Genomic DNA, 24,526 nt, shown 5'->3' with positions numbered 1-24,526 from the left:
ATATCTTGCAGTTCCTCAGCCTGACATATAACCTGGCAGCTGTGAAAGTCTGTATGAGGTTTAGCAGTCTGCCGCAGCCAACTGACCCAGTCATGAAGCGACTGCAGATAAGGATTTAAGCCACGATGGGACCCATTTATAAATTACCCTGCCGATGATTTCGGCACATTCTGAATGCAGATTAACCTCATGTTTAAGGTATGTTGTTTCAGAGATGCTAATGGCTGTTTACTTGAGATGGTACCTGACACAATACTTCCTACCAATTACACTGTTGCCAAGAGAAAGACTTTTTTTTTTATAAATATGCAAAGTCTAATAGAAGATTCTTCAGTTAAACCTTCTAGACATGCAGAGATAAAGCGTGGTTCCCCAGCACAAACTAATCACACATAGAAATAGCTGTTTAGAAGCCGCACACCTAAGGACTGCTTTAATCAAACAGTTGTTACCTGCCAAAAGAACCATGATCTCTTCAAAATGCAATGTGGATTAAAGTATTATCTGTCGCAAGCAGAGTACGAACCTTGGAGTGGAAGTTGGAAATGTGCTCGTCGTAATTTTCATGTCTTTGGATAGAAAAACCAGCCGCCTCCGCTAGATTGCAAAACTGGCTTAGAGTATTCCCCCTCGGTGGAGCAAATACCATCGCTTTTCCCTGGAAGAATAAAGGGGGGGGGAATAAGTAAAGATGCAAAGTAAATTCCATAAGATGTAAAAATGAATCAAACATAAATGTATTTTATTTTTCCCAAGGTTTTATAGGAGCAGAGGGAATTTGGAGCCACTTCGGCTACAGCAGGAAGAAGTAACAATAGCAAAACACTTGGCCCACACATGTTTTGGGGGGTTATGGGTATGAGAAAATATCTGTGCCACAGATAGGCATGTTCCAGGGACCGGGGATGTGGGCTTGAGATGTCCACATACCTTTAGGGAGATCAATAGAGATCACAGTTGCCCTGAAGAATAACTAAATACAATTAAAGACCAGTTATTTTGTGCATATTCAGTACCATGGACAGAGGCCTGAATGGAGAACAAAGGTTAAAACATTTTGGCACCCCCCGTGATTATATAGTGAGTACCCCATTGTAAAATATAAGGATATTATAAGTCACCAAGGAGTTCCGTGACCATATAAAAGCACAAGGCAGAAGTCACGTGGCACAAATGACATCACTAAGCACCGATTATAACTGATGATGTCACTAAGCACCGATTATAACTGATGATGTCACTAAACACTGTTTATAAGGATATCATTTGAAAGATATTTATGGCTCTTGTGTATTATAATTGCTTACATGATACCCGGGGCCAGAGCTCTTGTTAGCAAAGGCCAGGTGATTTGTCCCTGAGGAAGAGCACTGGTTGTGCTCAAAACGTTGGCATTTTTTCAATGTTTTTGTGCGGTACTCACAATCATGCTTATGGAGTATGTGGCTATCAAACATATACTCAGAACACAGTCAAGACAAAAAGACTCTACTAATGAGAATGCAAAACTTCATTATTGCTTAATAAGGACCATAGATAAAGATATACTATAGGCCCATATTGCTCCACTCTCTAAGGGCACAGCACCATTTACTTGACAGCTAACTAATTCTGCTTTGTCTTGCAAGACTCTTGTTTTGATCTGAAGTCTACATCGACAATTCCTTTCATAAAGTAAGGTATGAGTGCTGTTTTTTTGCAGTGAGACAATAGAATTACAGGAAAATATACCGTTGTTATAGGCTGTTGTTATCCCTCATGCAATAGCTCCGCCCCACACTCCGCCCTGTTGCTGGACTTACATGAGAACCTTCCCCTCTAGCATAACCTACTGGCCCTGTCCAAACCCGACTTCTTTCTACCCATGTTTCCTCTACCCTCACACCCCTAACTGAAACGACACTGCCCCAACAATACGGATTCCTACAAAGGGCTGCCAACTGGCAGGTATTACACCGGCCTAGCCGATAAAATACCAGCATTACTAATTTTCCAGCGATGTAGTTGCAGGTAAATTTGTAATACCTTGTCCTTTGCCTCCAAATCCGCCCCAGACCTCCTCCGATCCCCTCTCCCAGCTTCATTTCTAGCCTGTCCTCAAACTATTTCCCCTTGAATGTGACCCACTAGCCCTGCCTCCATAATGCTCCGCCCCTGACATCATGGACCCACCCCCTGCCCTGGCCGCTAAGAAAAACCTCTGCCCTTTTAAGTCCTCACAGCCTTTCTAACTGCAGGCACAGCACCCATGCCTCTTATTTTTATATTGCATGAGATAAAATCCATGGAGATAAAATACTAAGCAGCGGTGTGTAGGTTATCAATGCTTATGTCAATGCTCGGCCAGCAATTACAAAGGCTTTAATAATTACATAGCTATGTTACATGAATATATACATTCTTGTATGACCTTTATAAATATACCTTTTCTTTAAAATGGCAACAAGTAGGATTTAAGCTCTGGTGTAAATTATAATTAATTGCCCCTTACCCCCAAACTTTTATAAATATAGATAATATTTATCTCATTAGATAATATATAGTATAAAATTATTCATATCCTTACAGAGACAAAGAGGCAACTTATTCTCCAATGCTGGGCAGTTTGTGGCTCTGACTATATTATCTCTCAAGTGAAAATGTACGTAAGAGCCCGGGTGGAACGTGAGGCAAGAAAACATACAAAAGCGCAATGTTTCATGCCGAGGAAGCAGCTCATCGGATTCATGTATAGGAGCAAACCAAATAATGATTTTGTTCCGTGCTCGCTATGTTCATTGCCCTCTAGGTGTCTCAGCAGTCTCAGTCTTAAGTGAACAACTCTCAGTTCCAAGAGGCCAATCAGTCAGGGTTAGTATTTTGCAGGCATAAAAACCAACACAGTCTTGATTCACTGTAGTAAAAAAAGACAACAGTACCTGTACTTGATCCCAACTAAGATATAATTACCCCTTATTGGGGGCAGAACAGCCCTATTGGGTTTATTTAATGGTTAAATGATTCCCTTTTCTCTGTAATAATAAAACAGTACCTTGTACTTGATCCCAACTAAGATATAATTACCCCTTATTGGGGGCAGAACAGCCCTATTGGGTTTATTTCATGGTTAAATGATTCCCTTTTCTCTGTAATAATAAAACAGTACCTGTACTTGATCCCAACTAAGATATAATTACCCCTTATTGGGGGCAGAACAGCCCTATTGGGTTTATTTCATGGTTAAATGATTCCCTTTTCTCTGTAATAATAAAACAGTACCTGTACTTGATCCCAACTAAGGTATAATTACCCCTTATTGGGGGCAGAACAGCCCTATTGGGTTTATTTCATAGTTAAATGATTCCCTTTTCTCTGTAATAATAAAACAGTACCTGTACTTGATCCCACCTAAGATATAATTACCCCTTATTGGGGCAGAACAGCCCTATTGGGTTTATTTCATAGTTAAATGATTCCCTTTTCTCTGTAATAATAAAACAGTACCTGTACTTGATCCCAACTAAGATATAATTACCCCTTATTGGGGGCAGAACAGCCCTATTGGGTTTATTTCATGGTTAAATGATTCCCTTTTCTCTGTAATAATAAAACAGTACCTGTACTTGATCCCAACTAAGATATAATTACCCCTTATTGGGGCAGAACAGCCCTATTGGGTTTATTTAATGGTTAAATGATTCCCTTTTCTCTGTAATAATAAAACAGTACCTGTACTTGATCCCAACTAAGATATAATTATCCCTTATTGGGGGCAGAACAACCCTATTGGGTTTATTTAATGTTTAAATGATTTTTTGCAGACTTAAGGTACGGAGATTCAAACTACAGACAGACCCCTTATCAGAAAGTCCCGAGCATTCTGGATAACAGGTCCCACAAGTTATTTGGCAAAGAAAGATGATGTAATTAGCGATGAGTGAATTTTTTATGCCAGACATAGATTCACTACGAAATTCCTTTTTTCATCAATTTTTTTGCGAAACCAAATCCCTGCGGCAAAAATTAAGTGAGTGAGGAAAAGGTTGCAGTCCCGTCAAGTAAGTCGCAGACGCATCAAAAAAGTCCCAGGTATCAAAAACACACACGTTTTTCACTATTTTGAAAATTTTTCAGCAGTTTCACAATTTTTTTGGCAAAGCGAAACAGGACACATTCGCTCATCACTAGATGTAATTAATAACACTATTGCCCCTTAAGTGGTGACTTTCCTAAGGACTTACCGCTTGTGTTTATGGAGGTGCCAGGTAGGACCCTACTAATCAGGATGCGTTTAATGTATTACTTATTGAGAAGAAAATGCCTAGAGCAGAACACATTGATAGACCTTTGCTTATGGATGTTGCATAGTCCCTAATATTATTAACCCCTATCAGCCCTTTTTTACTTTCCAGTTGCTCTCTGGATATCAAGGTGCCCAGAACTGCAGTAGATGGAGGGGGTGCAGCTCAGAACAACAATCAGGACCTTTCCTGGGGGACACAAACTTTTTTGTGGTACAGCTATCAAAAACTCCTGGCCAACTTGGTTAGGAAGTGAGGCAGCTGCTACCATAGGGGAAAGGGGGCATATGCCTTATTAGCACAGAGTCTTAGGGGCTGATTTACTTACCCACGAACGGGTCGAATGGAGTCCGATTGCGTTTTTTTCGTAATGATCGGTATTTTGCGTAAAAAGTTGCGCATTTTTCGTAGCGTTAAAACTTACGCGAAAAGTTGCGCATTTTTCGCGTAAGTTTTAACGCTACGAAAAATGCGCAACTTTTTACGCAACTTTCGTAATGGATACGAAAAACTCGCGTTTTTACGCAAAAATCGTATTGGTAACGAAAAATTCGTACAGAATCCGAAAAAATCGCAAAACATACGAAAAAGTCGCAAAATGTTCGTTTTCAAGTCGGAACTTTTCCAATTCGGGTCGGATTCGTGGGTTAGTAAATCAGCCACTTAGTATGCCTTTTGAGAATAAACTAAAAGAATTATCCCCAGGTGATGGGATGCTAGGAACATGCGTTTGGGCAAATATGACTTTACCTCTGGTGAGAATGTGGGCCCTATGATCTTAAGGGACACAAATGGGAATATCTTAAAGGGGAACTCCAGCCTCCAAACCAAAATTTGGAGCCCAAAAGACACAGAAACCCCTAATATAGCTTTCACTGTAATCTGTCCCTTTATAAAGAATAAATAAATACCATTTTTATATGCTGAAATCCAGCTGCAAAACAGTTCTTCTCTTTCTGCATCATTTGAAATCCTGGCAGGGGAGGGGACTAAAACACTGATGTTACAAATTGTAACAACTTCTCCACAGTTTACAGACAGCATGCAGGAACTACATAACCCACAATGCATTGCACTGTGATGTTCCTTTCCTTATTGACATCACATGTGCAGGGAATTGTGGGATTGGGAGGATGCAGGCTGAAGGCAGGCTGAGGACAGGCGACTACTGTTACATTTTATTTGAGTCTTAAAGTAGCCAGCCAGATCAGCAGGGGATCCCTGGGCTATCTCCACATTCAGGGTATCGGTAGCTCCAGGGTTCCCCAACTTCCCCAGTAGGCACACTCGGGCCCAATTCATCAGGAGAGACACTTAGATCAAATTTATGAAATTGCAAGGAGTGTGTCTGGACACGAGTACAAAAATGCCTGCATCCATTTTGTTGCAGCTGCACTTAGCATCATTAATTACCCTTAGAAAGGTCATATTATTCCCTTATAGATGTACCCTGCTGTGCAGCCGTATGTTTATTGTGTGCACCTCACAATTCCAAATTTTCATTATTGTCTGTTCTATAGGTCTGGAGCCGTCAGTTGGTCTGCCCAGAGCAAGAACTAATATGTGGCCTTATTATACCAATACCCCAAGGCAATTATCCAAAGAAAGAGTAGCTCTTTACCTCCCATGCAATGCAGAAATCACTAGAAAGTCAGTGAGAAAAAACAACATTTTCTAGGTAAAAAAAATACTAAATCAATTGAAGTCATTTTTGTAAAAAGAAATAAATTAAACAGTTGGGAATATCTTCAATTTTTAAGGTTTAAAGCGGAGGCAGCGAGTCCCATCGCAACTGTTTCACAGGCAGCGCACATTGCTGTGTGTTAAAAAAAAACCCTCAAAGTCAATCCATGAAGAGCAGCAGTGATCTGTATCATAAGGACAAATAAACTCACAATCAATTCATGGAGAACAGCAGGGTTATCCTTTGGAAGTGTATTGCGGCACACCGAAGGCATAACCAACAAGCACGTCTTTCATCTCAAAGTTAAAGTGAAAAACCCGCGTTCTATCAGAGCCGCTTCCCAGGTGGCGAACATTGCGAAAACAAATCAGGAGTCGCGTAGCCCTTTCACAGCACAAACCACTCCGACTCAAATTCGTTTCCTGTGTACCTGTTGCCAACACCACGGCTGAGCCGTAGGCCGGATCCAAAGGCTTAAGTACCTCCCCTATAGGCCTTTAGCATTTGTATAAAGCCAAATAAATCTAAAAATACATTGACTGAGCGCAGAGGTGAGGGAAGTCTTGAACGATGCAATAAAACCCCTATAGGAAAAGAGAAAACATTAATACAGAAACCGGATGAAAAGCTGGAAGTGCGGAATATCAGTGGGGGAACGAGACCGTTCCAAAACACGGACGGAGATAGTTACAGGCCAGTTGGACGGGACGCAACCGACTATTGTAATCATTTGCTATTCTGCTGTACGCCATTTGCCAACTTGTCTTATTATTATTATTATTATTGAGCAAATTTCTTCACTAATACAAGTCCAAGTGGGGTTGCATGTCACTCATCAGTGGGTAACTTGATGTTACTGGGGCCCACAACAAATTCACTTTAGGTAGGGATGCACCAAGTTCACTATTTTGGGATTCGGACGAACCACCAAATCCTTCATGAAAGATTTGGGCAAATACCGAACCAAATCCAATGCAAACAAGGTTATGGAGGGGTTAAAGAGAAAATGAAAAATTTTCAACTCCTGGGATTTAAGGATTCGCTTCGGCCAGGCACATGGATACAGCCGACTCTGAATCCAGCTGAAAAATGGCGAATCTTGTCCGAATCCCAAACTGAATCCTGGACTTGGCACATCCCTTATTTTATGGCCCCAAATCATTGCTAAGTTGACCTATTTTACGGAGACATATTGAAATTTCTCATTTATTAGGGTCTTACTGGACCGACTACACTCCTGGGCCCCCTTTGGAACAAGGTCTGCTTTCTCTGTAGTTACATCCCTGTCACTCATCTTGCTTTAGCGCTGTGACAGACGGGGAGATTAGGCAGCGCGCAACAAACCTCCCTTGTCGTGGGCAACTAATCTCCCGAAATGCCATCCCACCGGCTAGAATGTAAATCGCCTGTGGGATGGCATACGCGGCACCAAAATCACCAAAGTTTCCTCTCAAGGCAACTTCAGCGATTTCGGCAAATCACTGCGCCGCGTATGCCATCCCACCAGCGATTTACATTCTAGCCCATGGGACGGCATTTCGGGGAGATTTGTCGCGCGGTGACTAATCTCTCTGTCTGTCACAGCCCTTAGGGTAAGCTCCATATGAAGACACACTGGGCTACTAGTAGCAGCTACTTTTTCAAGACTACTAAACTACAGAAAATACCCTGCCATAGACAATACTGAGAATTGCCTCTGCAAAAATAGATCAGCATTGTGTATTTTAGTAGCCACGACAAGTAGCTGCTACTAGTAGCCCTGTGTGTCTTCACCCTTAAGGTGGATGCAATAATGGTGGGATTCTGTGAAAAAGATTTCATCTTTAAATAAAAAGATTGCAGATTTTTTTGCCCTTAGCTTTGTAAAAGAAGACTTTAGACAACAATAGATGGTTTCAGGGCACAATGCCCAAAAGAAGCCAAGCTCACATGCATGTTAGTAGCCACATAAAACCACACAACGTTTGCAGATGGTACAGCTTTACCATGGACACTGCAAACAACTTTTGAACTAATGGTATTTATTTCATTTCTCCATAGCAGTTGGTGCATTTTGTGCCAATATGTGAGTCCGTCACCTTTCAAACTTTAGAGTTTATTTGAGGTGCGACTGGTTCCGCCCTGGTTTACATGTCATTGTGCTCCTGCACGGATATCCATTACTCAAGACCGCAGAAATACTGTACATAGTAACATCTTTAGCAGTATCTATGTTCTAGTTGATAAATAAAGGCATTAGAGACATTCTATACTAAAGTACACTCTGGATTAATGTAACCGCTCCCTTACTATCACCTTCCATTGTCCTAATGTTATTGTTAGGTCGGTGCCAGTAAATTTCAGCAGCTTATTCTCTACTGGAAATGGTAACCAAAAACAGCAATGACATTTGCATATGGCAGTGATCTCGGTATCCCCTGTCCCTCGTATGCTCTCAGTGGTGTTTATCTTTGTACGAGGCTGCTGTCCTTCTTGCGCCTATATCACGCCAAGCCAAATCTCTGCTATATAGAGATTACTTAGGGGCCGATTTACTAATCCACGAATGGATCGAAAGCGTCCGAATGCGTTTCTTTCGTAATGATCGGAATTTTGCGATTTTTTTCGTCGCCGTCGCGACTTTTTCATAAATTGTCGCAACTTTTTCGTAGCCATTACGACTTGCGCAAATTGTCGCGACTTTTTCGTAGCCGACGTGAAAAAATCGGAAAGGTTTGCCCGCTGTTTACTAGCGCTCAATACGAAAAAGTCGCGACAATTTGCACAAGTCGTAACGGCTACGAAAAAGCCACAACAATTCACGAAAAAGTCGTGACGGCGACGAAAAAATCGCAAAAAATACGAAAAAGTCTCAAAATGTTCGTTTCCAATCTGATTTTTTCCCATTCGGATTCGTGGATTAGTAATTCAGCCCCTTATTGTAGTGTATCTAAATACCCCGGTAACCTTTGTAAAGCTGACGGTTTGACAAGTTCCATAGGTGGTAGATTTATAGCTCAGTCTTTGACCCATTTATTCCAATTACACGGGCACCTGTAAAAACATATTAAGATGGCTTCCACAACCTGATGTCATTCTCAGTTAATAGTATTTTCCATACAGCCCTATAAATATGGGAATAAGTACCAGAAATATATCAGGGAGGAGGGAATTTGGGGCCCATACATGGGCCAATATGCAGGGGATTACCTGTGCACTAGTAAGCTAATTATCTACCTCAAAAGGACTAAACATGGAGTAGCTTTGAGAAACTCATTGACTAGTCTGTGATTGGTAAAAGCCTTGTTCCTGCCTTGGATACTTGTTTTTTCTTTCTGCCCATAAACAGCAAGATCCATTTGATTTTTATCTCATAGATTTATAGCTCAATCTCTGATCCAATGATTCCAACTATATAAGTACCTGTGAAGACATATTCATCTCAGGCTACTTCCATGACCTGATTCTATTCTCTGGTGATAGCATTTTTTATCCAGGCCAATAAATATGGGATCAGAAATTGATCAGGGAGAAGGGAATTTGGGGGATCATCTGTCCACTGGGGATCTGCCTCGCAAGGACCAAACATGGCGTAGCTTCGTGGAATACATTTTGGATTTTGGTGGGTAAAAGGCTGCCCTGGAAAGTCTTTGGGGCTCATTAATAAACAACAGGTAAATTTGCAAATGGGCAATAACCCATAGCAACCAATCTGATTGGCTTTTTTCAGCCAACTGTAGGTTGAACAATTAACGCAAACTTTTGCTTGGTTGCCATGGGTTCCTTGCCATATGCAAAAATGGCCAGTGTTTATAAATGAGCCCCTTTGTCTTTTGTGCTTCTTTTTTTCTCCCAAAGCTTCTAAGATTGGGACAGATTGGCCCTGCATTCAGCTATTTCAATAACCTGTGAAATATGTTAACTTTGCCTGTTCTTTCTATTTCTTCTCCATTTCTTTGGTGGTTTGGGGGTCAACCAACTATATGGCCAACAGGCAGAAGTAGATTCATATAGAATGTTTATTTTTGTGCCAAGGATGCTCTACAGTTGGTTGTAGTTTACCAGTTATCAAGTTCAAAAAATATTTTCTTTTAAGACACGGCTTTAGATCTGAACAAAGATTTAGCAACTGAAACAATGGTTTTATGTTTTGAAATAAACACTAAAATGTGAATTATTCTGGGAAGGTTCCAACTATAAATAAAGTGGCGACATCCGCCTGACAGTACTATTGTGCTCAACAAAAAAGAGCTTTACAAGCTGGCAGAGCTCCGATCATGCAGTTTGTGAAAACAACTTTGAGCAAAGACACCCAAAACCAAACATTATATTTGAATAAGGAATGTAGGTACAGCCCCCCTATTTAATACTTATTTTTTAGAGCATTCCTTTCCATAATATTAACCACAAACAAACCAGAATTTGACTTAAGTATAATGCTATGAAAATATACTGTCAGTCAGGAGCCCTTTAGTGCAGCAGAAGAAGGTATCGAACTCTAAAGTAGTAAAGGAGCAAGGATTGTATTCGCACCTCCATCTAGTGAAGCACTGTCCAAAGCACTTAAGTTGAGGCTTTATTTAAGAAGGAAGATATCAATAAAATTAGAATTGGGTGTTAGTAGGTAGAAAAGTTACTTATGGATAACCTAGGGAGTCTTAAGCTTAAAAGGGCAAGTAAAGGTAAATGATGAAGCTTCGTCTAAAAGGTCTGTATAAAACAGAGACAGATCAGATTATTGTTTGCGTGATCTGACCAACAACATTGTGGGCCAAATCTGGATGATCCACTGGGTGGCTATGCCGGCCAGGAGCGTATCAACGTGCATATGCAGCCCCCAACCACAGGATCTTTTAAACCTGGCCAGAAATTGGCCAGCTATTTACTGGATAGGCCGTCAACAAGTGACAATACACTGGCAGATTAGCTGCTGATTTGGTTGGAACAGTGATCCCCAACCAGTGGCTCGGGGGCCAACCCCTTGGGTGTTGCTCTCAGTGCCCCCAAACCAGGGAGTTATTTTTGAATTTCTGACTTGGGGGTAAGTTTTGGTTGAATAAAAACAAGATTCCCTACCAAATAAAGCCCCTGTAAGCTGATAGTGTGCATAGAGGCCCCTAATAGCCAATCTTAGCCCTTATGTGGCTCCTCCATGAACTTTTATGGTGCTTGTGTTGCTCCCCAAGTCTTTTTATATTTGACTGTGGCTCACAAGTAAGAAAGATTGGGGATCCCTGGGTTGGAAGAGCCCGTCTAAGGTCCCCTTTCACTGCATAAAAACATAATGGCGACAAAACATTCCTACAGGGGTTTTTTTTTTTTAAATGTTTTTTAGTAGTCTTTTGGTATGGTGATCCCAATTACAGAAAGATCTGGAAAACGTCAGGTCCTAAGCAATTGGATAATAGATCCCATACCCATATACTAGTGATGCGCGGGTAGGGCCGATAGCTGCGGGTCGGATCGGGCCATCCTCTGCACATCAATTGTGTGTCATGGGGGGTTCGGTCGAGATCTTCCGCTCACCCTCCCCACCCACAACCTAACACTGCTGGCTTCCTTTTCCGGGTCTCTAATTTATAGGCACGCATCCCGGCATGCCCCACCCCTTTTGTGACATCATTGCAGGGGCGGGTCTATAAACAGAGAGAAGCAGCTGGGTCGGGTAGGGTTGAGAGCAGGCGAGTTAGGGTCGAGGATTTCTTGACCTGCACATCACTACCATATACATAAACACACTATATATACATAAGATATATAAATACACTATGATAATAAAAATTTAATAATTATAAAGAAAAATACCTTTACAAACACAAATAAAATAATAATCACACTGCAGAAATAAATCCTAATTTTGTGTCAAACATTCCTGCAAAAAGAAAATACTCCAAAAATTAATAATAATAACAATCTCACTCAAAAGCTTTGAAGCGGTTTCATTTATTTTCCTCCCCACTGTGTTCCTTATCAGAAGGCCAAGTATAAGAAGTTTCCTAGTTTATGATTAGGAAAGAATCTGATAGATTAGAAGACTCAATTGAAGTTGGACATAATGCGTATTAAAGTATTACATGACATTAATCCTGCCATTCCATTACTCTCGCAATCATTGTGCACAGACTAATTATTCTGAAGCCGGCGTTCGGCAGAAAATAGAAACATACTTACACTGGGCTTCAGTAATCTCTTTATTGCATCAACAAGGCAGCCTCTGTACTGGTCCAGAAACAAGCTGACATTGAGAAGAGAAGAGAATTAAATTGGGTTTTATGTTCTAATGATACAGGGAAAGATAAATACATGGCTAATTGCACGTGCTTATATGCTGGGGCTGCAATAACTGTAACTAAGGCACAGCTAGAGATGAGGGGGGCACGAGCCCCAATATAAGTGTAATGATGTAACACAGGAAAGTCCAGAACGTTCCTTAATGGTCTCACAACTACAACTATCCCACCAACAGCCAAAGACCAGATGTAATTCTATTGGATAGAAGTATATATCCTCATATAGTTGTACATATTAAGGTTCACTTATGATCAAAGTATAGGTATTCAACTGCACAGCCTTCCTGCTCCTGAACTCCATGCATCGATACCCAATGGCTCCCGCTTGGCCTTTTAGCACATTATGAACGAAGAGGAGAGCATCATCATGTAGATTTGCTGCTTTAAAAATACCTTTATTTCAGACAACTGCACACTTATGATCACAAGTGCACTAGCGCTAAACCATAGGCAAAACTAAGAGTGCGGATTAACACCATTAAAGGAGAAGGAAAGGTAAAAACTAAGTAAGCTTCATTAGAAAGGTCTATGTAAATACAGCCACGAGTGCTCTATCAAAAGAAACACAGGATTTCTTGTCTTCTTTTGTGTGTACATGTTCTTCTGTATCTGACTTACTGAAAAATCCTTCATTCCTGGGGCTGCACTCTGTGCTCCTCTCTCCCTTCTCCTATTCCCCCCTCCCATAAGAGTTCATAAGTATTTACTCCCCCTCCCATTAGAATGTGTGATCTGAGTTACCAACGGCTAGAGCTACAGCAGGAAGCTGAAAGATCAAGCTAAAATGGCAGCTGCTATCTTAAAAAAACAGAGGGAGCTTCAAGGGCTGTTTACTCAGGTATGGTAAAGCTTTCTGCAGAATAAATATAGTGTTCTAGGTGGCACTAATGTGGCGAATCTATTGGCTCTTTTAACAAAGTATACCTTTGCTCTTGCTCCACTTTGCAGCTACATGCAGGGAGCGTCATGTCACCCATCTAACCTGTTCTGCTGAATTGCATACCATCACACATGGATTCTACTGAACCCTGGAATTACCACTGTCGTGATTTTTATAGGGGACTTTTTATTTCTAAATTACACTGTTTGCATAGCAAATAATTCACTCTTTCATTGAAAATTTTATTCTTGAACCAACAAATGTATTTTTAGCTGTAATATTGGTGTGTAGGCGCCATCTCAGTGCATTGTGCCTGAGTCTGAGCTTTCAGCCAGCGCTACACATTAGAACTGCTTTCATCTAACCTATTGTTTCTCCTACTCCCATGTAACTGGAGGAGTCCCAAGCCGGACTTGGATTTCTTACTATTAAGTGCTATTCTGATATCTACTGGGAGCTGCTATCTTGCTCCCTTCCCCTTGTTCTGCTGATCAACTGCTGGGAGGGGGGCTGGTATATCACTCCAACTTGCAGCGCAGCAGTAAAGTGTGACTGAAGTTTATCAGAGCACAGGTCATATGGTTGTGGCACCCTGGGAAATGAAGAATAAGGCTAGCCCCATGGGAAATTTTAAACTAAAATATAAAAAAAGTTTGTGTTTTTGAAAAACAGATTTCAATGCAGGATTCAGCTAGAGAAGCTCTATTAACTGATGGGTTTTGAAAAAAACATGTTTATTTCTTTACTGTATGGGTGTCCGACGTATCGAACTGTAATTGAACTATAACACCCAGCAGCCGCTTTAGCTGCCAGAGATGATAGTAAGTGTTACATGCTCAGTGTATAACTACAATGTCGCTGACAATCCCGCTTTATCAGGAGTGCAAAGCGTAAAAACAGGTTGCATAATGGCAGATGAATGATTCTAAGCAGATTTGTATTTGCGGAAGACGAGCATTATCTTGCTTTTCATCATAAATGGTTTCCAAACAATGATCTCATCAGGAAGTGCAGAGCGGGATTGCCCTGAGAAGGAAACTCTCGGCTAAAGCCGTAGATTGAGGGGTCTGCTGAATGAAATAACACCCAGAAAGACAAGGAAGCCCTGCAAGAGCCACAGCAGGCAAATTGGATGAACGGCTCAGAAGCAATTCAAGAAACCTCGGCACAGATGCTCTGCAGCGACGTGGAGGTAAAAAGATGTCATTCACTCAAGGATGGTTAAGGATCTAGCTACTAGGTTATAATGCGGCTTAGGCACAACCTAACAGAGGTCATGACTTGTTACGCTAATGCTTATCGGAGAGGACTGGGCTGCAGTAAATTAATAGCAACCCTCTGCAGGGAAGAACATGTATATAAAGGGCAATACAATCTGAAATGGAATTTAACTCAACTTGTGATGTTATTGCAGCTCAATTATACGCGGCTCTATGGGGAAATGGCTTACCCTGCTTTGTTGGCAATTTGGAATAAATATGAAATAGTCTTATTTTGGGGGTGTCCCTTCTGCATTAAAACATAGTTGTAATAATGTTGCGTGCATTCATGCAGACAATACAAAAAATACATCAATAAAATTTAAAAAAAACAGGACTTAAAAAAGTGTATGTATTTACAGACATTAGGTTTGTAATGTGGCTGTAAAATAAGTTTATAGGATTTATTTACTAGGGGTGGGCAAGGGAAAAAGGTGGAAAAAACCACTGCAAATCGCCATGTTTTTTCCCCACTTGGTGAGGTGCAATTTAAAGGAAAACTACAACCCCAAACAATGTAGGTCTCTATAAAAATATACAGGTATGGGATCCCTTATCTGGAAACCCGTTATCCAGAAAGTTCTGAATTACGGAAAGGCCGTATTCCATTGACTCCATTATAAGAAAATAATTCAAATTTTTAAAAATGCCTTTTTCTCTGTAATAATAAACTAATATATAATTTGTCCAAACAATCCTACTGGGTTTCAATTATTTTTAAATTATTTTTAGGTAGACATAAGGCATGGAGATCCAAATTACAGAAAGATCCCTTATCCATAAAGTCCTGGGTCCCAAGCATTCTGTTTAACAGGTCCTATACCTGTATTGTATAAACAAGCTCATATGTAAAACCCTGCTTTGTCTAAATAGACCATTTTCATAGAAATATACTTCAGTAGTATGTGCCATTGGGCAATCCTAAATAGAAAATTGCCATTTTAAGAATTAAGGGCCGCCCCCTGGGATCATAAGATTCACAGTGTACACAAACAAGCCAAGTCACACATACATGCTAGGCCCCATCAGCCAATGAATGGACAGAGTTCTGTCTTTTGCTCCCACACTACTTCCTGTTACAGTTAGAACTGCATCACTTCCTGTCAGCTGATCTCTGAGGGAACACACAGCCCATCACTTAATGGCGGCTCAAGGGAAAGGATGTAAAAGGGCAATATTTACTGATATATATCTATATTCCAGTTTGGTAAGATTCTTTAATAGGTCACTTAACATAATTTTAACTATCTGTTGGTTAAGTATTCATGATACCTACGCAGGAGTGCCTCCAAACACAAGGCATATCCAGAACCCTGGTGTTAAAGTGAAGACCCATGGGTGTCCCCATGCACCCCATGTACGTGCCATGTACGATGCACAAGCAGTAGTGCTTAATGTATTGTGCTCTAATGTGCCATACCTATAGTAAAAGTAGGCTTTAAAGCCTTCTAATTTTTTTTTTTTTCACCTTTTCAAAAAGACATTTATACTTTCTGCTCAGTAATGATGGTGACCATAAGATATTGATTGTGTTCACATTGATAAAATGGAATTTGCTGGCTTGGCGCGTGGTTGGCAAGGTTTGGGCAGCCAGCACACACAAGCAGGCAGTATTTTCATTGGAGAAACCGATCTACTAAAGAACCTTCGGCTCTAGTGACTGTTGAGAGATAGAGGGGTATGGAGACACTACAATGTAATAAACAGTATTTAGTATAAAATAATACTAAAAAAACAAAATTGCTTAAGAAAGCACTTAGGAGGCACTTTGCTTCCTTCTTCCATCCATTTTCTATAACTAATATTACTGAGGAGGTATTAACCTTATGAGATGTAGAGCATTATTCCTAGTTGTTATTCTAATAATAGTGTCCATGCTTGATGGCCTTTCCACTACTTCCTGCAATTTAGCCTAATCAAGAACAATTTACAATCCAAAGAGGAAAAGAAGATATCCTTCTGCCTACCTCCCACATCATGTTAAACCCCAGCTACCCCCTATAAGTAGGAAGACCTCAAAGCTGTCCATCTGAAGGAGGAATATGACCCTCTCTATTTTCTGTTTCACTTTATCAGTGCTATCAGTGCATTTAATCTCATAAAGGGGGAGTGAGCTACAGTTCCCTCATCTTTATATGGGGACTCAATTTTGATGGGATGAAATCTTTATACAGTTAGTTTTTCCTGCCAGTACTGGGCTGAGCTGGCTAAGCACCCTAGGCAACCAGGCAGCTACCTCGTTCCACCATTCCCCACTGCCTGCTTAGGGTGGAACGAGGTAGCCGCCTGGTTGCCTAGGGTGCTTAGCCAGATCTGAAGTCCCATTTTCAATCTCCATTAATTATATATTTATACATACATACATAAGCATTGAATTATGGTGTATTTTTCCATATTGCATTACTTTACATTACCTGTGTACATTAAAGCAGATCCTCTATTCTATCTAGTTATATTTCTACCACTATACTAACTACTCCTTTATGGCTATATAACTGTGATCCTTTTTTCTTTTGTTCATTTGATTCTTCCACAGAAGGTACAATATATGGCAAAAGCATGTGGACACCACTTATTATTATTACTGCAGTAGGCTTATTAGTAGGATTATTATTGCAATAGGCCACACATTATTTGTTGACACCGGAATCACTACATCACACAATGACATTCTTAATAATTCCATGCTTTCATATTTTCCACAACAGTTTGAAGAAGTGCCTTCTTCAAACTGTTGTGGAAAATATAAAAGCATGGAATTATTAAGAATGTCATGTTATAAGATTTTCTATATCAGCAGAACAATAACCCCATGTCCAAGTAAGTTCTATACAGAATAGGTTTGCGGAGATGGGAGAGGAAGAACATGACTGGCCTGCTCAGAACCCTCACCTTAACCCAACTGAACACCTATGGGATAATTCGGAATGCTGCTGCAAGCCAGGCTTGATTGACAAACATTAGTGCCCAACCTCTTATATATGAATGGAAGACAATTTCTCCAACAATGTTTCCGCATCTAGTGGAAAGCCTTCCTAGAAGAGCAAAGGGTAAAGTCTGTTCTAGCAGCAAAAAAAAGACATCTTATATATAATCTTGGTTGGAATGAGATATTGAATGGATAGGTGTGCACACATACTACTGGTCATATAGAGTTTTCCTTTGCCTTTCTTATACGACATAACCCTGGCTATATACAGTATATATGACCTATTCTCACGTTAACTGGTCCTGCATGATGGAAAATCATCTCTTTCCTCTACGGACACTATGAATGATTTTCCTTGTTCCACTACCAATCCATACTCGATACCAACTACTCCAAAGTTCAGAATGAATAAATCTTCCTTCAGTCTTTCCTTATACTTCTAGCATAATCCAAACAATGGAAATGTGAAAGAAACTACAGAACCCACAATTCTGCTCTTTCAATAAATACTACCTAATTCTCGATTAAGAACCATGAAAATGAGACCTTGGAACCCCCTTTTGCTTAAGAATCTGCCACATTATAGATTCCACTTCACTCCAACGCCTGCCCTGATATGTTTATTTTGGCTTAGGCAATGCAATAACTAAAGAACATAAGGAGATATTTCATAAACACTATACGACTGTGCCCTGAAGCCCATGGAGTGTATCTCTGGTTAGAAATAACTTCTTGAAAAAGCACTTAAGTCTCCTAAGTGTGTGAATGTAAATATGTGAATATTTGAATGATTTAGGGGTACACATATTGCTCTGAATGCAATCATGTATATTTATACAAGCAAGTCAATGTGTCTCCGCAGCGTCGTCGTGAATAGACCTTGTTTTCATGTAAATGAGATCACACTGTACAACTGGGTCCCTATTCAGAAAATCAGACAATACTAACCTTGCTGGAAAAACATCAAAAAGAATTTAATCCATGCACCTACCATTTGAATTCCGCTTCTGGCGGCGGGCTCTTAATGCCATGTTTTTGCTGACTGACAGCGAAATATACAATCGGCGTACGGTTAAATTCCGCACCTATTTATCACAACTCATTTAATGTTCAATCTTAAAAAGGAAGCAAGGGAACATTTACCTCGCTAATAATCTTCACCTCCGTTCCAATTCACCTCATGTGCCCATGTGGAAATATAATGGATCCCACTGAATAAATATATACCTGCCGAATTGATTTTTTTTTTCTTTTTTTTTTTTTTAAATGACATGCAGGGGATGAATTTCGCATTTAACTGCTTTATTATTTTTGGTGGAGATTTAATGGGATTTAGCGACAAACCTTATGCAGAAGCATCAGAATGTTAAATACACATTTCCCAAAACCCAGAGATACAAAATGTATCCATGCGTTCCCTGTGTGATTTTATGCAGTATATACATTAAAAAGGTAGTTTGCTGTTTGTATATGACCAATTTTATTGTAAGCCCTTCGGGGCAGGCACGTTCTGGATCCCTGGCACTTACTGCAATAAATTCTCCTATAGAAATCTATTTCATGTATTTATATATGTAATAAGCACCTGGGACAAACAAAGGACTCTATAAAAACTATAACAATGTCAATAAACAAGACGGACAATTCACTTACGGCCGCATCTCAGAAGCTGTGAATGGTAAAGGTAGGAAAAACCTACATTACAGAATGCTATGGCAGTGACATTGACCAATGCGAAACTGAATTTAATACATTGTGAGACTGGGGGGGCTGTCCCAAGTAACATCTATGGGCAATGGGTCCATTTAGGCAAGTGTCTTCTTTTCATACAGCTAAAATACAGGTATTGTATCTATTATCTAGAAAGCTCCAAATAATGGAAAGCCATCTCCCATAGAGCACATTTTACTCAAATAAATTCTATTCTTTAACACTAACCCTTTTTCTCTGTAATAATAAAACAGTACCTGTACTTGATGCTAAGATATAATGAATCTTTATTAGATCCAAATTGTAGAATGTAATCCTTGTCCTCCCTGTGTGTAATTGTGTATACTGTAAGATTGTACAGCGCTGCGTACCCTTGTGGTGCTTTATAAATAAAGTTATACATACATACATACATACAGAATGTCCCCTTATCCCAAATATTCAGGGTTCCAATCATTCGGGACATGCATAACCAGAATAGCCCACTATGCTATGAATCTTTTAAATTATATCCCTGTGAATGGCTCTTAGTGTTGCTATCGCTTATAATTGGTGCTTAGTAATGTAATCTCGGTCACATGACTTGGCCTTCGACCTCGTGCCTTAATATGGTCGTGTAACGCCTCAATGAGAATACTTCATATTTTACAACAGGGGTTAGATTATTAACTAGATATTTAATGTACAGGAAATCAATATGTAATTCAAAATATTTTTAAACAACATACCCTGGGGGTATCTTATCAGGGAATCTATAAACACACAATAATGAAAACTGGACGAGCTGGCTAATGTGGCGTTAGAACCAGAAGTAAATCAGAGCTGTTTGGTATTTGTGTGAAGTGCAAATTTAACTCTTAATCTCTTGGCAAGACCTTGCTTCACCTACATAATCTGGAAACTATCCATATGTGAGCCCTGTCTAAGCCTCAGAGAAGGCTGCTGCCCTCCTGCTCCTGCCCACCGGCTCTCTGATCTGACTTTCCTACTTAATCTGGTCTAATCCTACCCAGCATTAACTTCATCTGTGCAATGAAACCTGTAGTATCCATTCTAATATTTGGTGAGGAAGGCATTTAGGAAATTACTTGCTGAAATCATATGGTGTTGTTTAGCTCCTTATTTTAATCAGATGATGCATCTCGGGGGCACAATATCAGCGATTAGTTGGAAAACCAGATCTGTCTTTTTATGCACTAATAAAACCTTCATGCTATTAGAAGGCATAAACTGATTCAAAACATCAGCTACAAAACTAAAAAGGGATCTGCCTCTCTAGGTGACAGTACATGCATTACACAGCAACACATAGGGGCACATTTATTAACCCACGAACGGGCCGAATGCGTCCGATTGCGTTTTTTTCGTAATGATCGGTAATTTTGCGGTTTTTTCGGCGTCTTTATGATTTTTGCGTAAAAACGTGAGTTTTTCGGCGTCTTTACGATTTTTGCGTAAAAACGCGAGTTTTTCGTAGCCATTACGACAGTTGCGCAAAGTCGCGATTTTTTCGTAGCGTTAAAACTTGTGCGAAACGTTGCGCCTTTTAAGTTTTAACGCTACGAAAAAGGCGCGACTTTGCACGCAAGTGTTAACGCTACCAAAAAATCGCGACTTTGCGCAACTTTTGTAATGGCTACGAAAAACTCGCGTTTTTACGCAAAAATCGTAAAGACGCAGAAAAAATCGCAAAAAATACGAAAAAGTCGCAAAATGTTTGTTTCCAATCGGAATTTTTCCAATTCGGATTCGAAATCGTGTCTTAGTAAATCAGCCCCATAGTATAGAACAAAAAAAATACTGAATTTTTGTGGTTGGGAAAATATGCCTGTTTGTGGGGTGTATAAGTGGCCTAATTTTAATTTAATAAAGAGAATAAAGGTGGAAGCAAAATCAATAACCATGAGGAAAGTGCCATGTTTACAATGAAGGTATAAGGTCTTAGCAAAGACATCTATTCCTTTTCCTATTCCAAAAAAGACAATTTAAAAAAGTAACACTATTTACCACCGTCATAAAATACATGTGGTATTGAGCCTCACTTATTAACAAGCGTTCCATAATGGTTCATTCTAATTCTCAGAAATAAAGGAACAATACAAGCAACGCTACAACCCTACACCATAGGGACACAAGAAAGTAAAGAACTGGCGAATGGTTCCTGCCATAAGTGGTAAGATATAATTCTTAAATATAATCCTATAAAATTCCCATAATTCACATTAGGGTTTGTATTTAAATAGAAAGGATTCAGTATTCTGCCAAACCCTAAAATGATGGATTTGGTATGCACCTTCCACTTATATTTTCATGGTGGGCAAAGTAGTTACACTACTGAATTCAAATTAAATGCATTGTGTATATATTATAAATATATATATATATATATATATATATATATATAAATTTGAAAGGAAGTCAGCACTCACGATAAGTTCAATAAACATGCCTGGGTGCAGTCCTTAAAGAATCCATAAGATAGCCATCAATCCGGGGAGAAATCCGCACTCACAGGTCTTAGGTATAATCACATTTTTATTTGTGAACAAAAACTGACGTTTCGGCCGTTGCTACGGCCTTTCTCAAAGTGAGAAAGGCCGTAGCAACGGCCGAAACGTCAGTTTTTGTTCACAAATAAAAATATGTGATTATACCTAAGACCTGTGAGTGCGGATTCCTCCCCGGATTGATGGCTATATATATATATATATATATATATATATATATACACACTATCTGAAAACCTATTATCCAAAAATTCTTAATTACAGGAAGGCCATTTCCCATAGAGTCCATTCTAAGCAAATGATTTCCTTTTTCTCTCTAATAATAAAACAAAGCCTTGGACTTGATGGTAACTAAGCTGCATGAATCCATATTGGAATAATTCTATTGGATTTATATAATGTTTCAATAATTTTTAGCAGATATATGGTATGGAAATCCAAATTACGGAACGATCCCTTACCCAGAACCCCTAAGTCCTGTGCATTCTGAATAATAGATCTTACACCTTTGTGTGTGTGTGTGTATATAAACAAATACATATATATTCTCTTTGTACACTCCAGAAAATTAAAACTAAATAATAAGAAAAAAGTAAAAAATATCTGAAAGCATATTTCTTAGCAAGTCACCCAGCATTTAAACTATACAGGGTATGGGGGAAAATATACAAAAATATTAAAGAGTTAATACAGATATGAAGCTTTATAGATAACAAATGTCACACAGAACGGCCATCTATAATAATAACCAAAGTAAAAATCAGCGGTTTCCTATGGTGCAAAGAACAGAAGCATCTGCTGTTAAAACTGCTTACTATTTCCTACATCTTCTCAATGACTCGGATCTCATTGGACCTCAAGTACCAACCACCCCACTTCGTGCCACAAAGGATGCTTCCTGGTGAAGTTAAAATACCATAGAATACTGAAACTATATTTATATATAGGCAGATTTCGCTAGAATTTAATACTCAGTGGCATACTGCCTTGTCTGATGTTACTTTATGGTTCAAAACGCTATTAATGTGATAAAAACTAATTTGGTTGACATCATTGTCAGTGCATTAGAGTAGGAGAAGCTCAAGGGTTACAGCAGTAGGCTGCATGAATAAACACTGCTCTCCTTTGTTGCCTTTTCTTTCTTGCATCTTAAGATGGTCCCATGAAAACATTACCGGACAGTTCTCCCGTAAGAATCACATCTATGACCTCATTCCAAGTATGACCTCATTCCAACTATGACCTCATTCCAACTATGACCTCATTCCAACTATGACCTCATTCCAACTATGACCTCATTCCAGCTATGACCTCAGAATGAAACACTGATTCTAACAGATTTGCAAATTTGTTTGTCTCATAATCACATCAGGCAGTGTACGCAGTATGATGACTTCAAGATCCACTCGAGAGTCCATTGTCATGTGTTCAAAAGGTTCCGAAGCAATTTCGTTTTCACCAATACTGTAGGTATAAAAAGCGCATAATACATATACCTAGAATTTACTGCTCGCTGGCACTTATAGATATCGATTTTCTATAGAATGATGTATATACTTTTCCAAAGATCTGAAAAGGTCGTTGTCGTGTTAACTAATCTTAAGTACAATAATACACCCCCACAAGGCCACGAGTCATTCAATATTTTTCCTCTATACAAAGTGTTAGAGACTCCACTTCAAAAGCTGAACACCAAAGCAGAGCATACAGATCTTATTTTTTTTTTCCAAAAACGCATACTTTTATTGGCCATGTATGTGCGCTAATATCAATAGTCTGATCTTTAGTACCACATAAGCTAATTGAGCTGTTTGTGTTGATAAACTCCCTTTCCTCCAGACTGTTACTCCCTGGGCCATAATTATTTGCAATTTGCTTAAGTCGTCCATTTGCGGATACGTCAAGCATGAAACGGAGGCAATTTCACAAAATGGAAATGCTTCTCAAAATCAATCTTTAGGAAATAATGTGGTGGAAGTTACTGTCTGATAGAAGACTACCTCGCAACTGTCACGGGGAGATGAATATTAATTTGTTGAGGTTAAGGTGGTTTTGTGCTTCATTTGTTGACTTTACTTAGCCATCAAAGAGCACAGCCACACAATTATTTCAACAAGTCTATCCCCCCACCCCAACTGGATTTTTTTTTTTTTGCTGTATTTCTGTACTTACCAGTCTGCACAAATAACAATGTCAAAATGTCCTTCCAGTTGAGAGACATCTGTCTCATTATCCCATCGCAGAACTCTAAAAGAGAAAAATCATAAGAAAAACATGTTCTTACAGTTTATTTTATAGGTAAGAGAAGACATTTAACGCTCGCGACAAGGGTAACTTCAAATGAAACAACAAAATGTTTGACAGTTCTTAAATAACCATATCTAAACTGCCAGAATGGCATTTAGCGACTGAAATAAATGGGCAAGTTGGCGTTACGCTCTTCTAAAAATGATCTAAATTGATTAAATGGGGAGAATTATCATTCCGAACCAAAATAAATCATATGAGAACTCCGAGAAGGGAGGCGGAATGTTTACACTGAAGGCGTCATTCATTGTATCATATTTGAATGGCATTCAGCGGTGTTATTTAGAATGGAGCCTATAAATAACTAGGAGCAATGCCGCTGCTCAATTCTGACTATATCTTAAAGCATAGTTCCGCTTTCACTTCAGTATTTGACTCTGGCAGCTGTAACAATTTTCTCTACATGATATGATCAGATATTTTCAATAGTCGGCTACATCAAGCGAAAGCTCAAAATCTATCTCCCGGCAACAGAAATAGAAATCAGATAAGCATTGTTCTATATGAAAGTGGGCTGGTTAACTGCTCCCGATTTCTAAAATGAGTCAATTTGTAAAAAATCAGGACTCTGTTGCATGACTATAGGATGGCCCAACGCTGTCTCTCGGTAGGAAGAGCGGGGAAGGGAGAGGAAGTAAGAGGAGCAGAGAGGAAGTTTATATTTAATGTGACATAAACTATGCACTAAATAAGACCATTTC

The 24,526-nt window shown here is 39.5% G+C and overlaps 1 protein-coding gene across 1 annotated transcript in view; it reads right to left on the bottom strand.

The window, feature by feature from the left end:
* The window catches only part of camkmt (calmodulin-lysine N-methyltransferase), a 237,027-nt gene that overhangs the window by 13,208 nt on the left and 199,293 nt on the right, over positions 1-24,526 (bottom strand). The window contains 3 exon segments of the mRNA NM_001016430.3: positions 527-658; positions 12,115-12,178; positions 23,691-23,765. Of these exon segments, the coding sequence (NP_001016430.2) occupies positions 527-658; positions 12,115-12,178; positions 23,691-23,765 (271 nt within the window).

This window comes from Xenopus tropicalis, chromosome 5, assembly GCF_000004195.4.
Source record: "Xenopus tropicalis strain Nigerian chromosome 5, UCB_Xtro_10.0, whole genome shotgun sequence".
Classification (NCBI taxonomy): domain Eukaryota; kingdom Metazoa; phylum Chordata; class Amphibia; order Anura; family Pipidae; genus Xenopus; species Xenopus tropicalis.
This window is presented reverse-complemented; position numbering and strand designations above follow the sequence as displayed.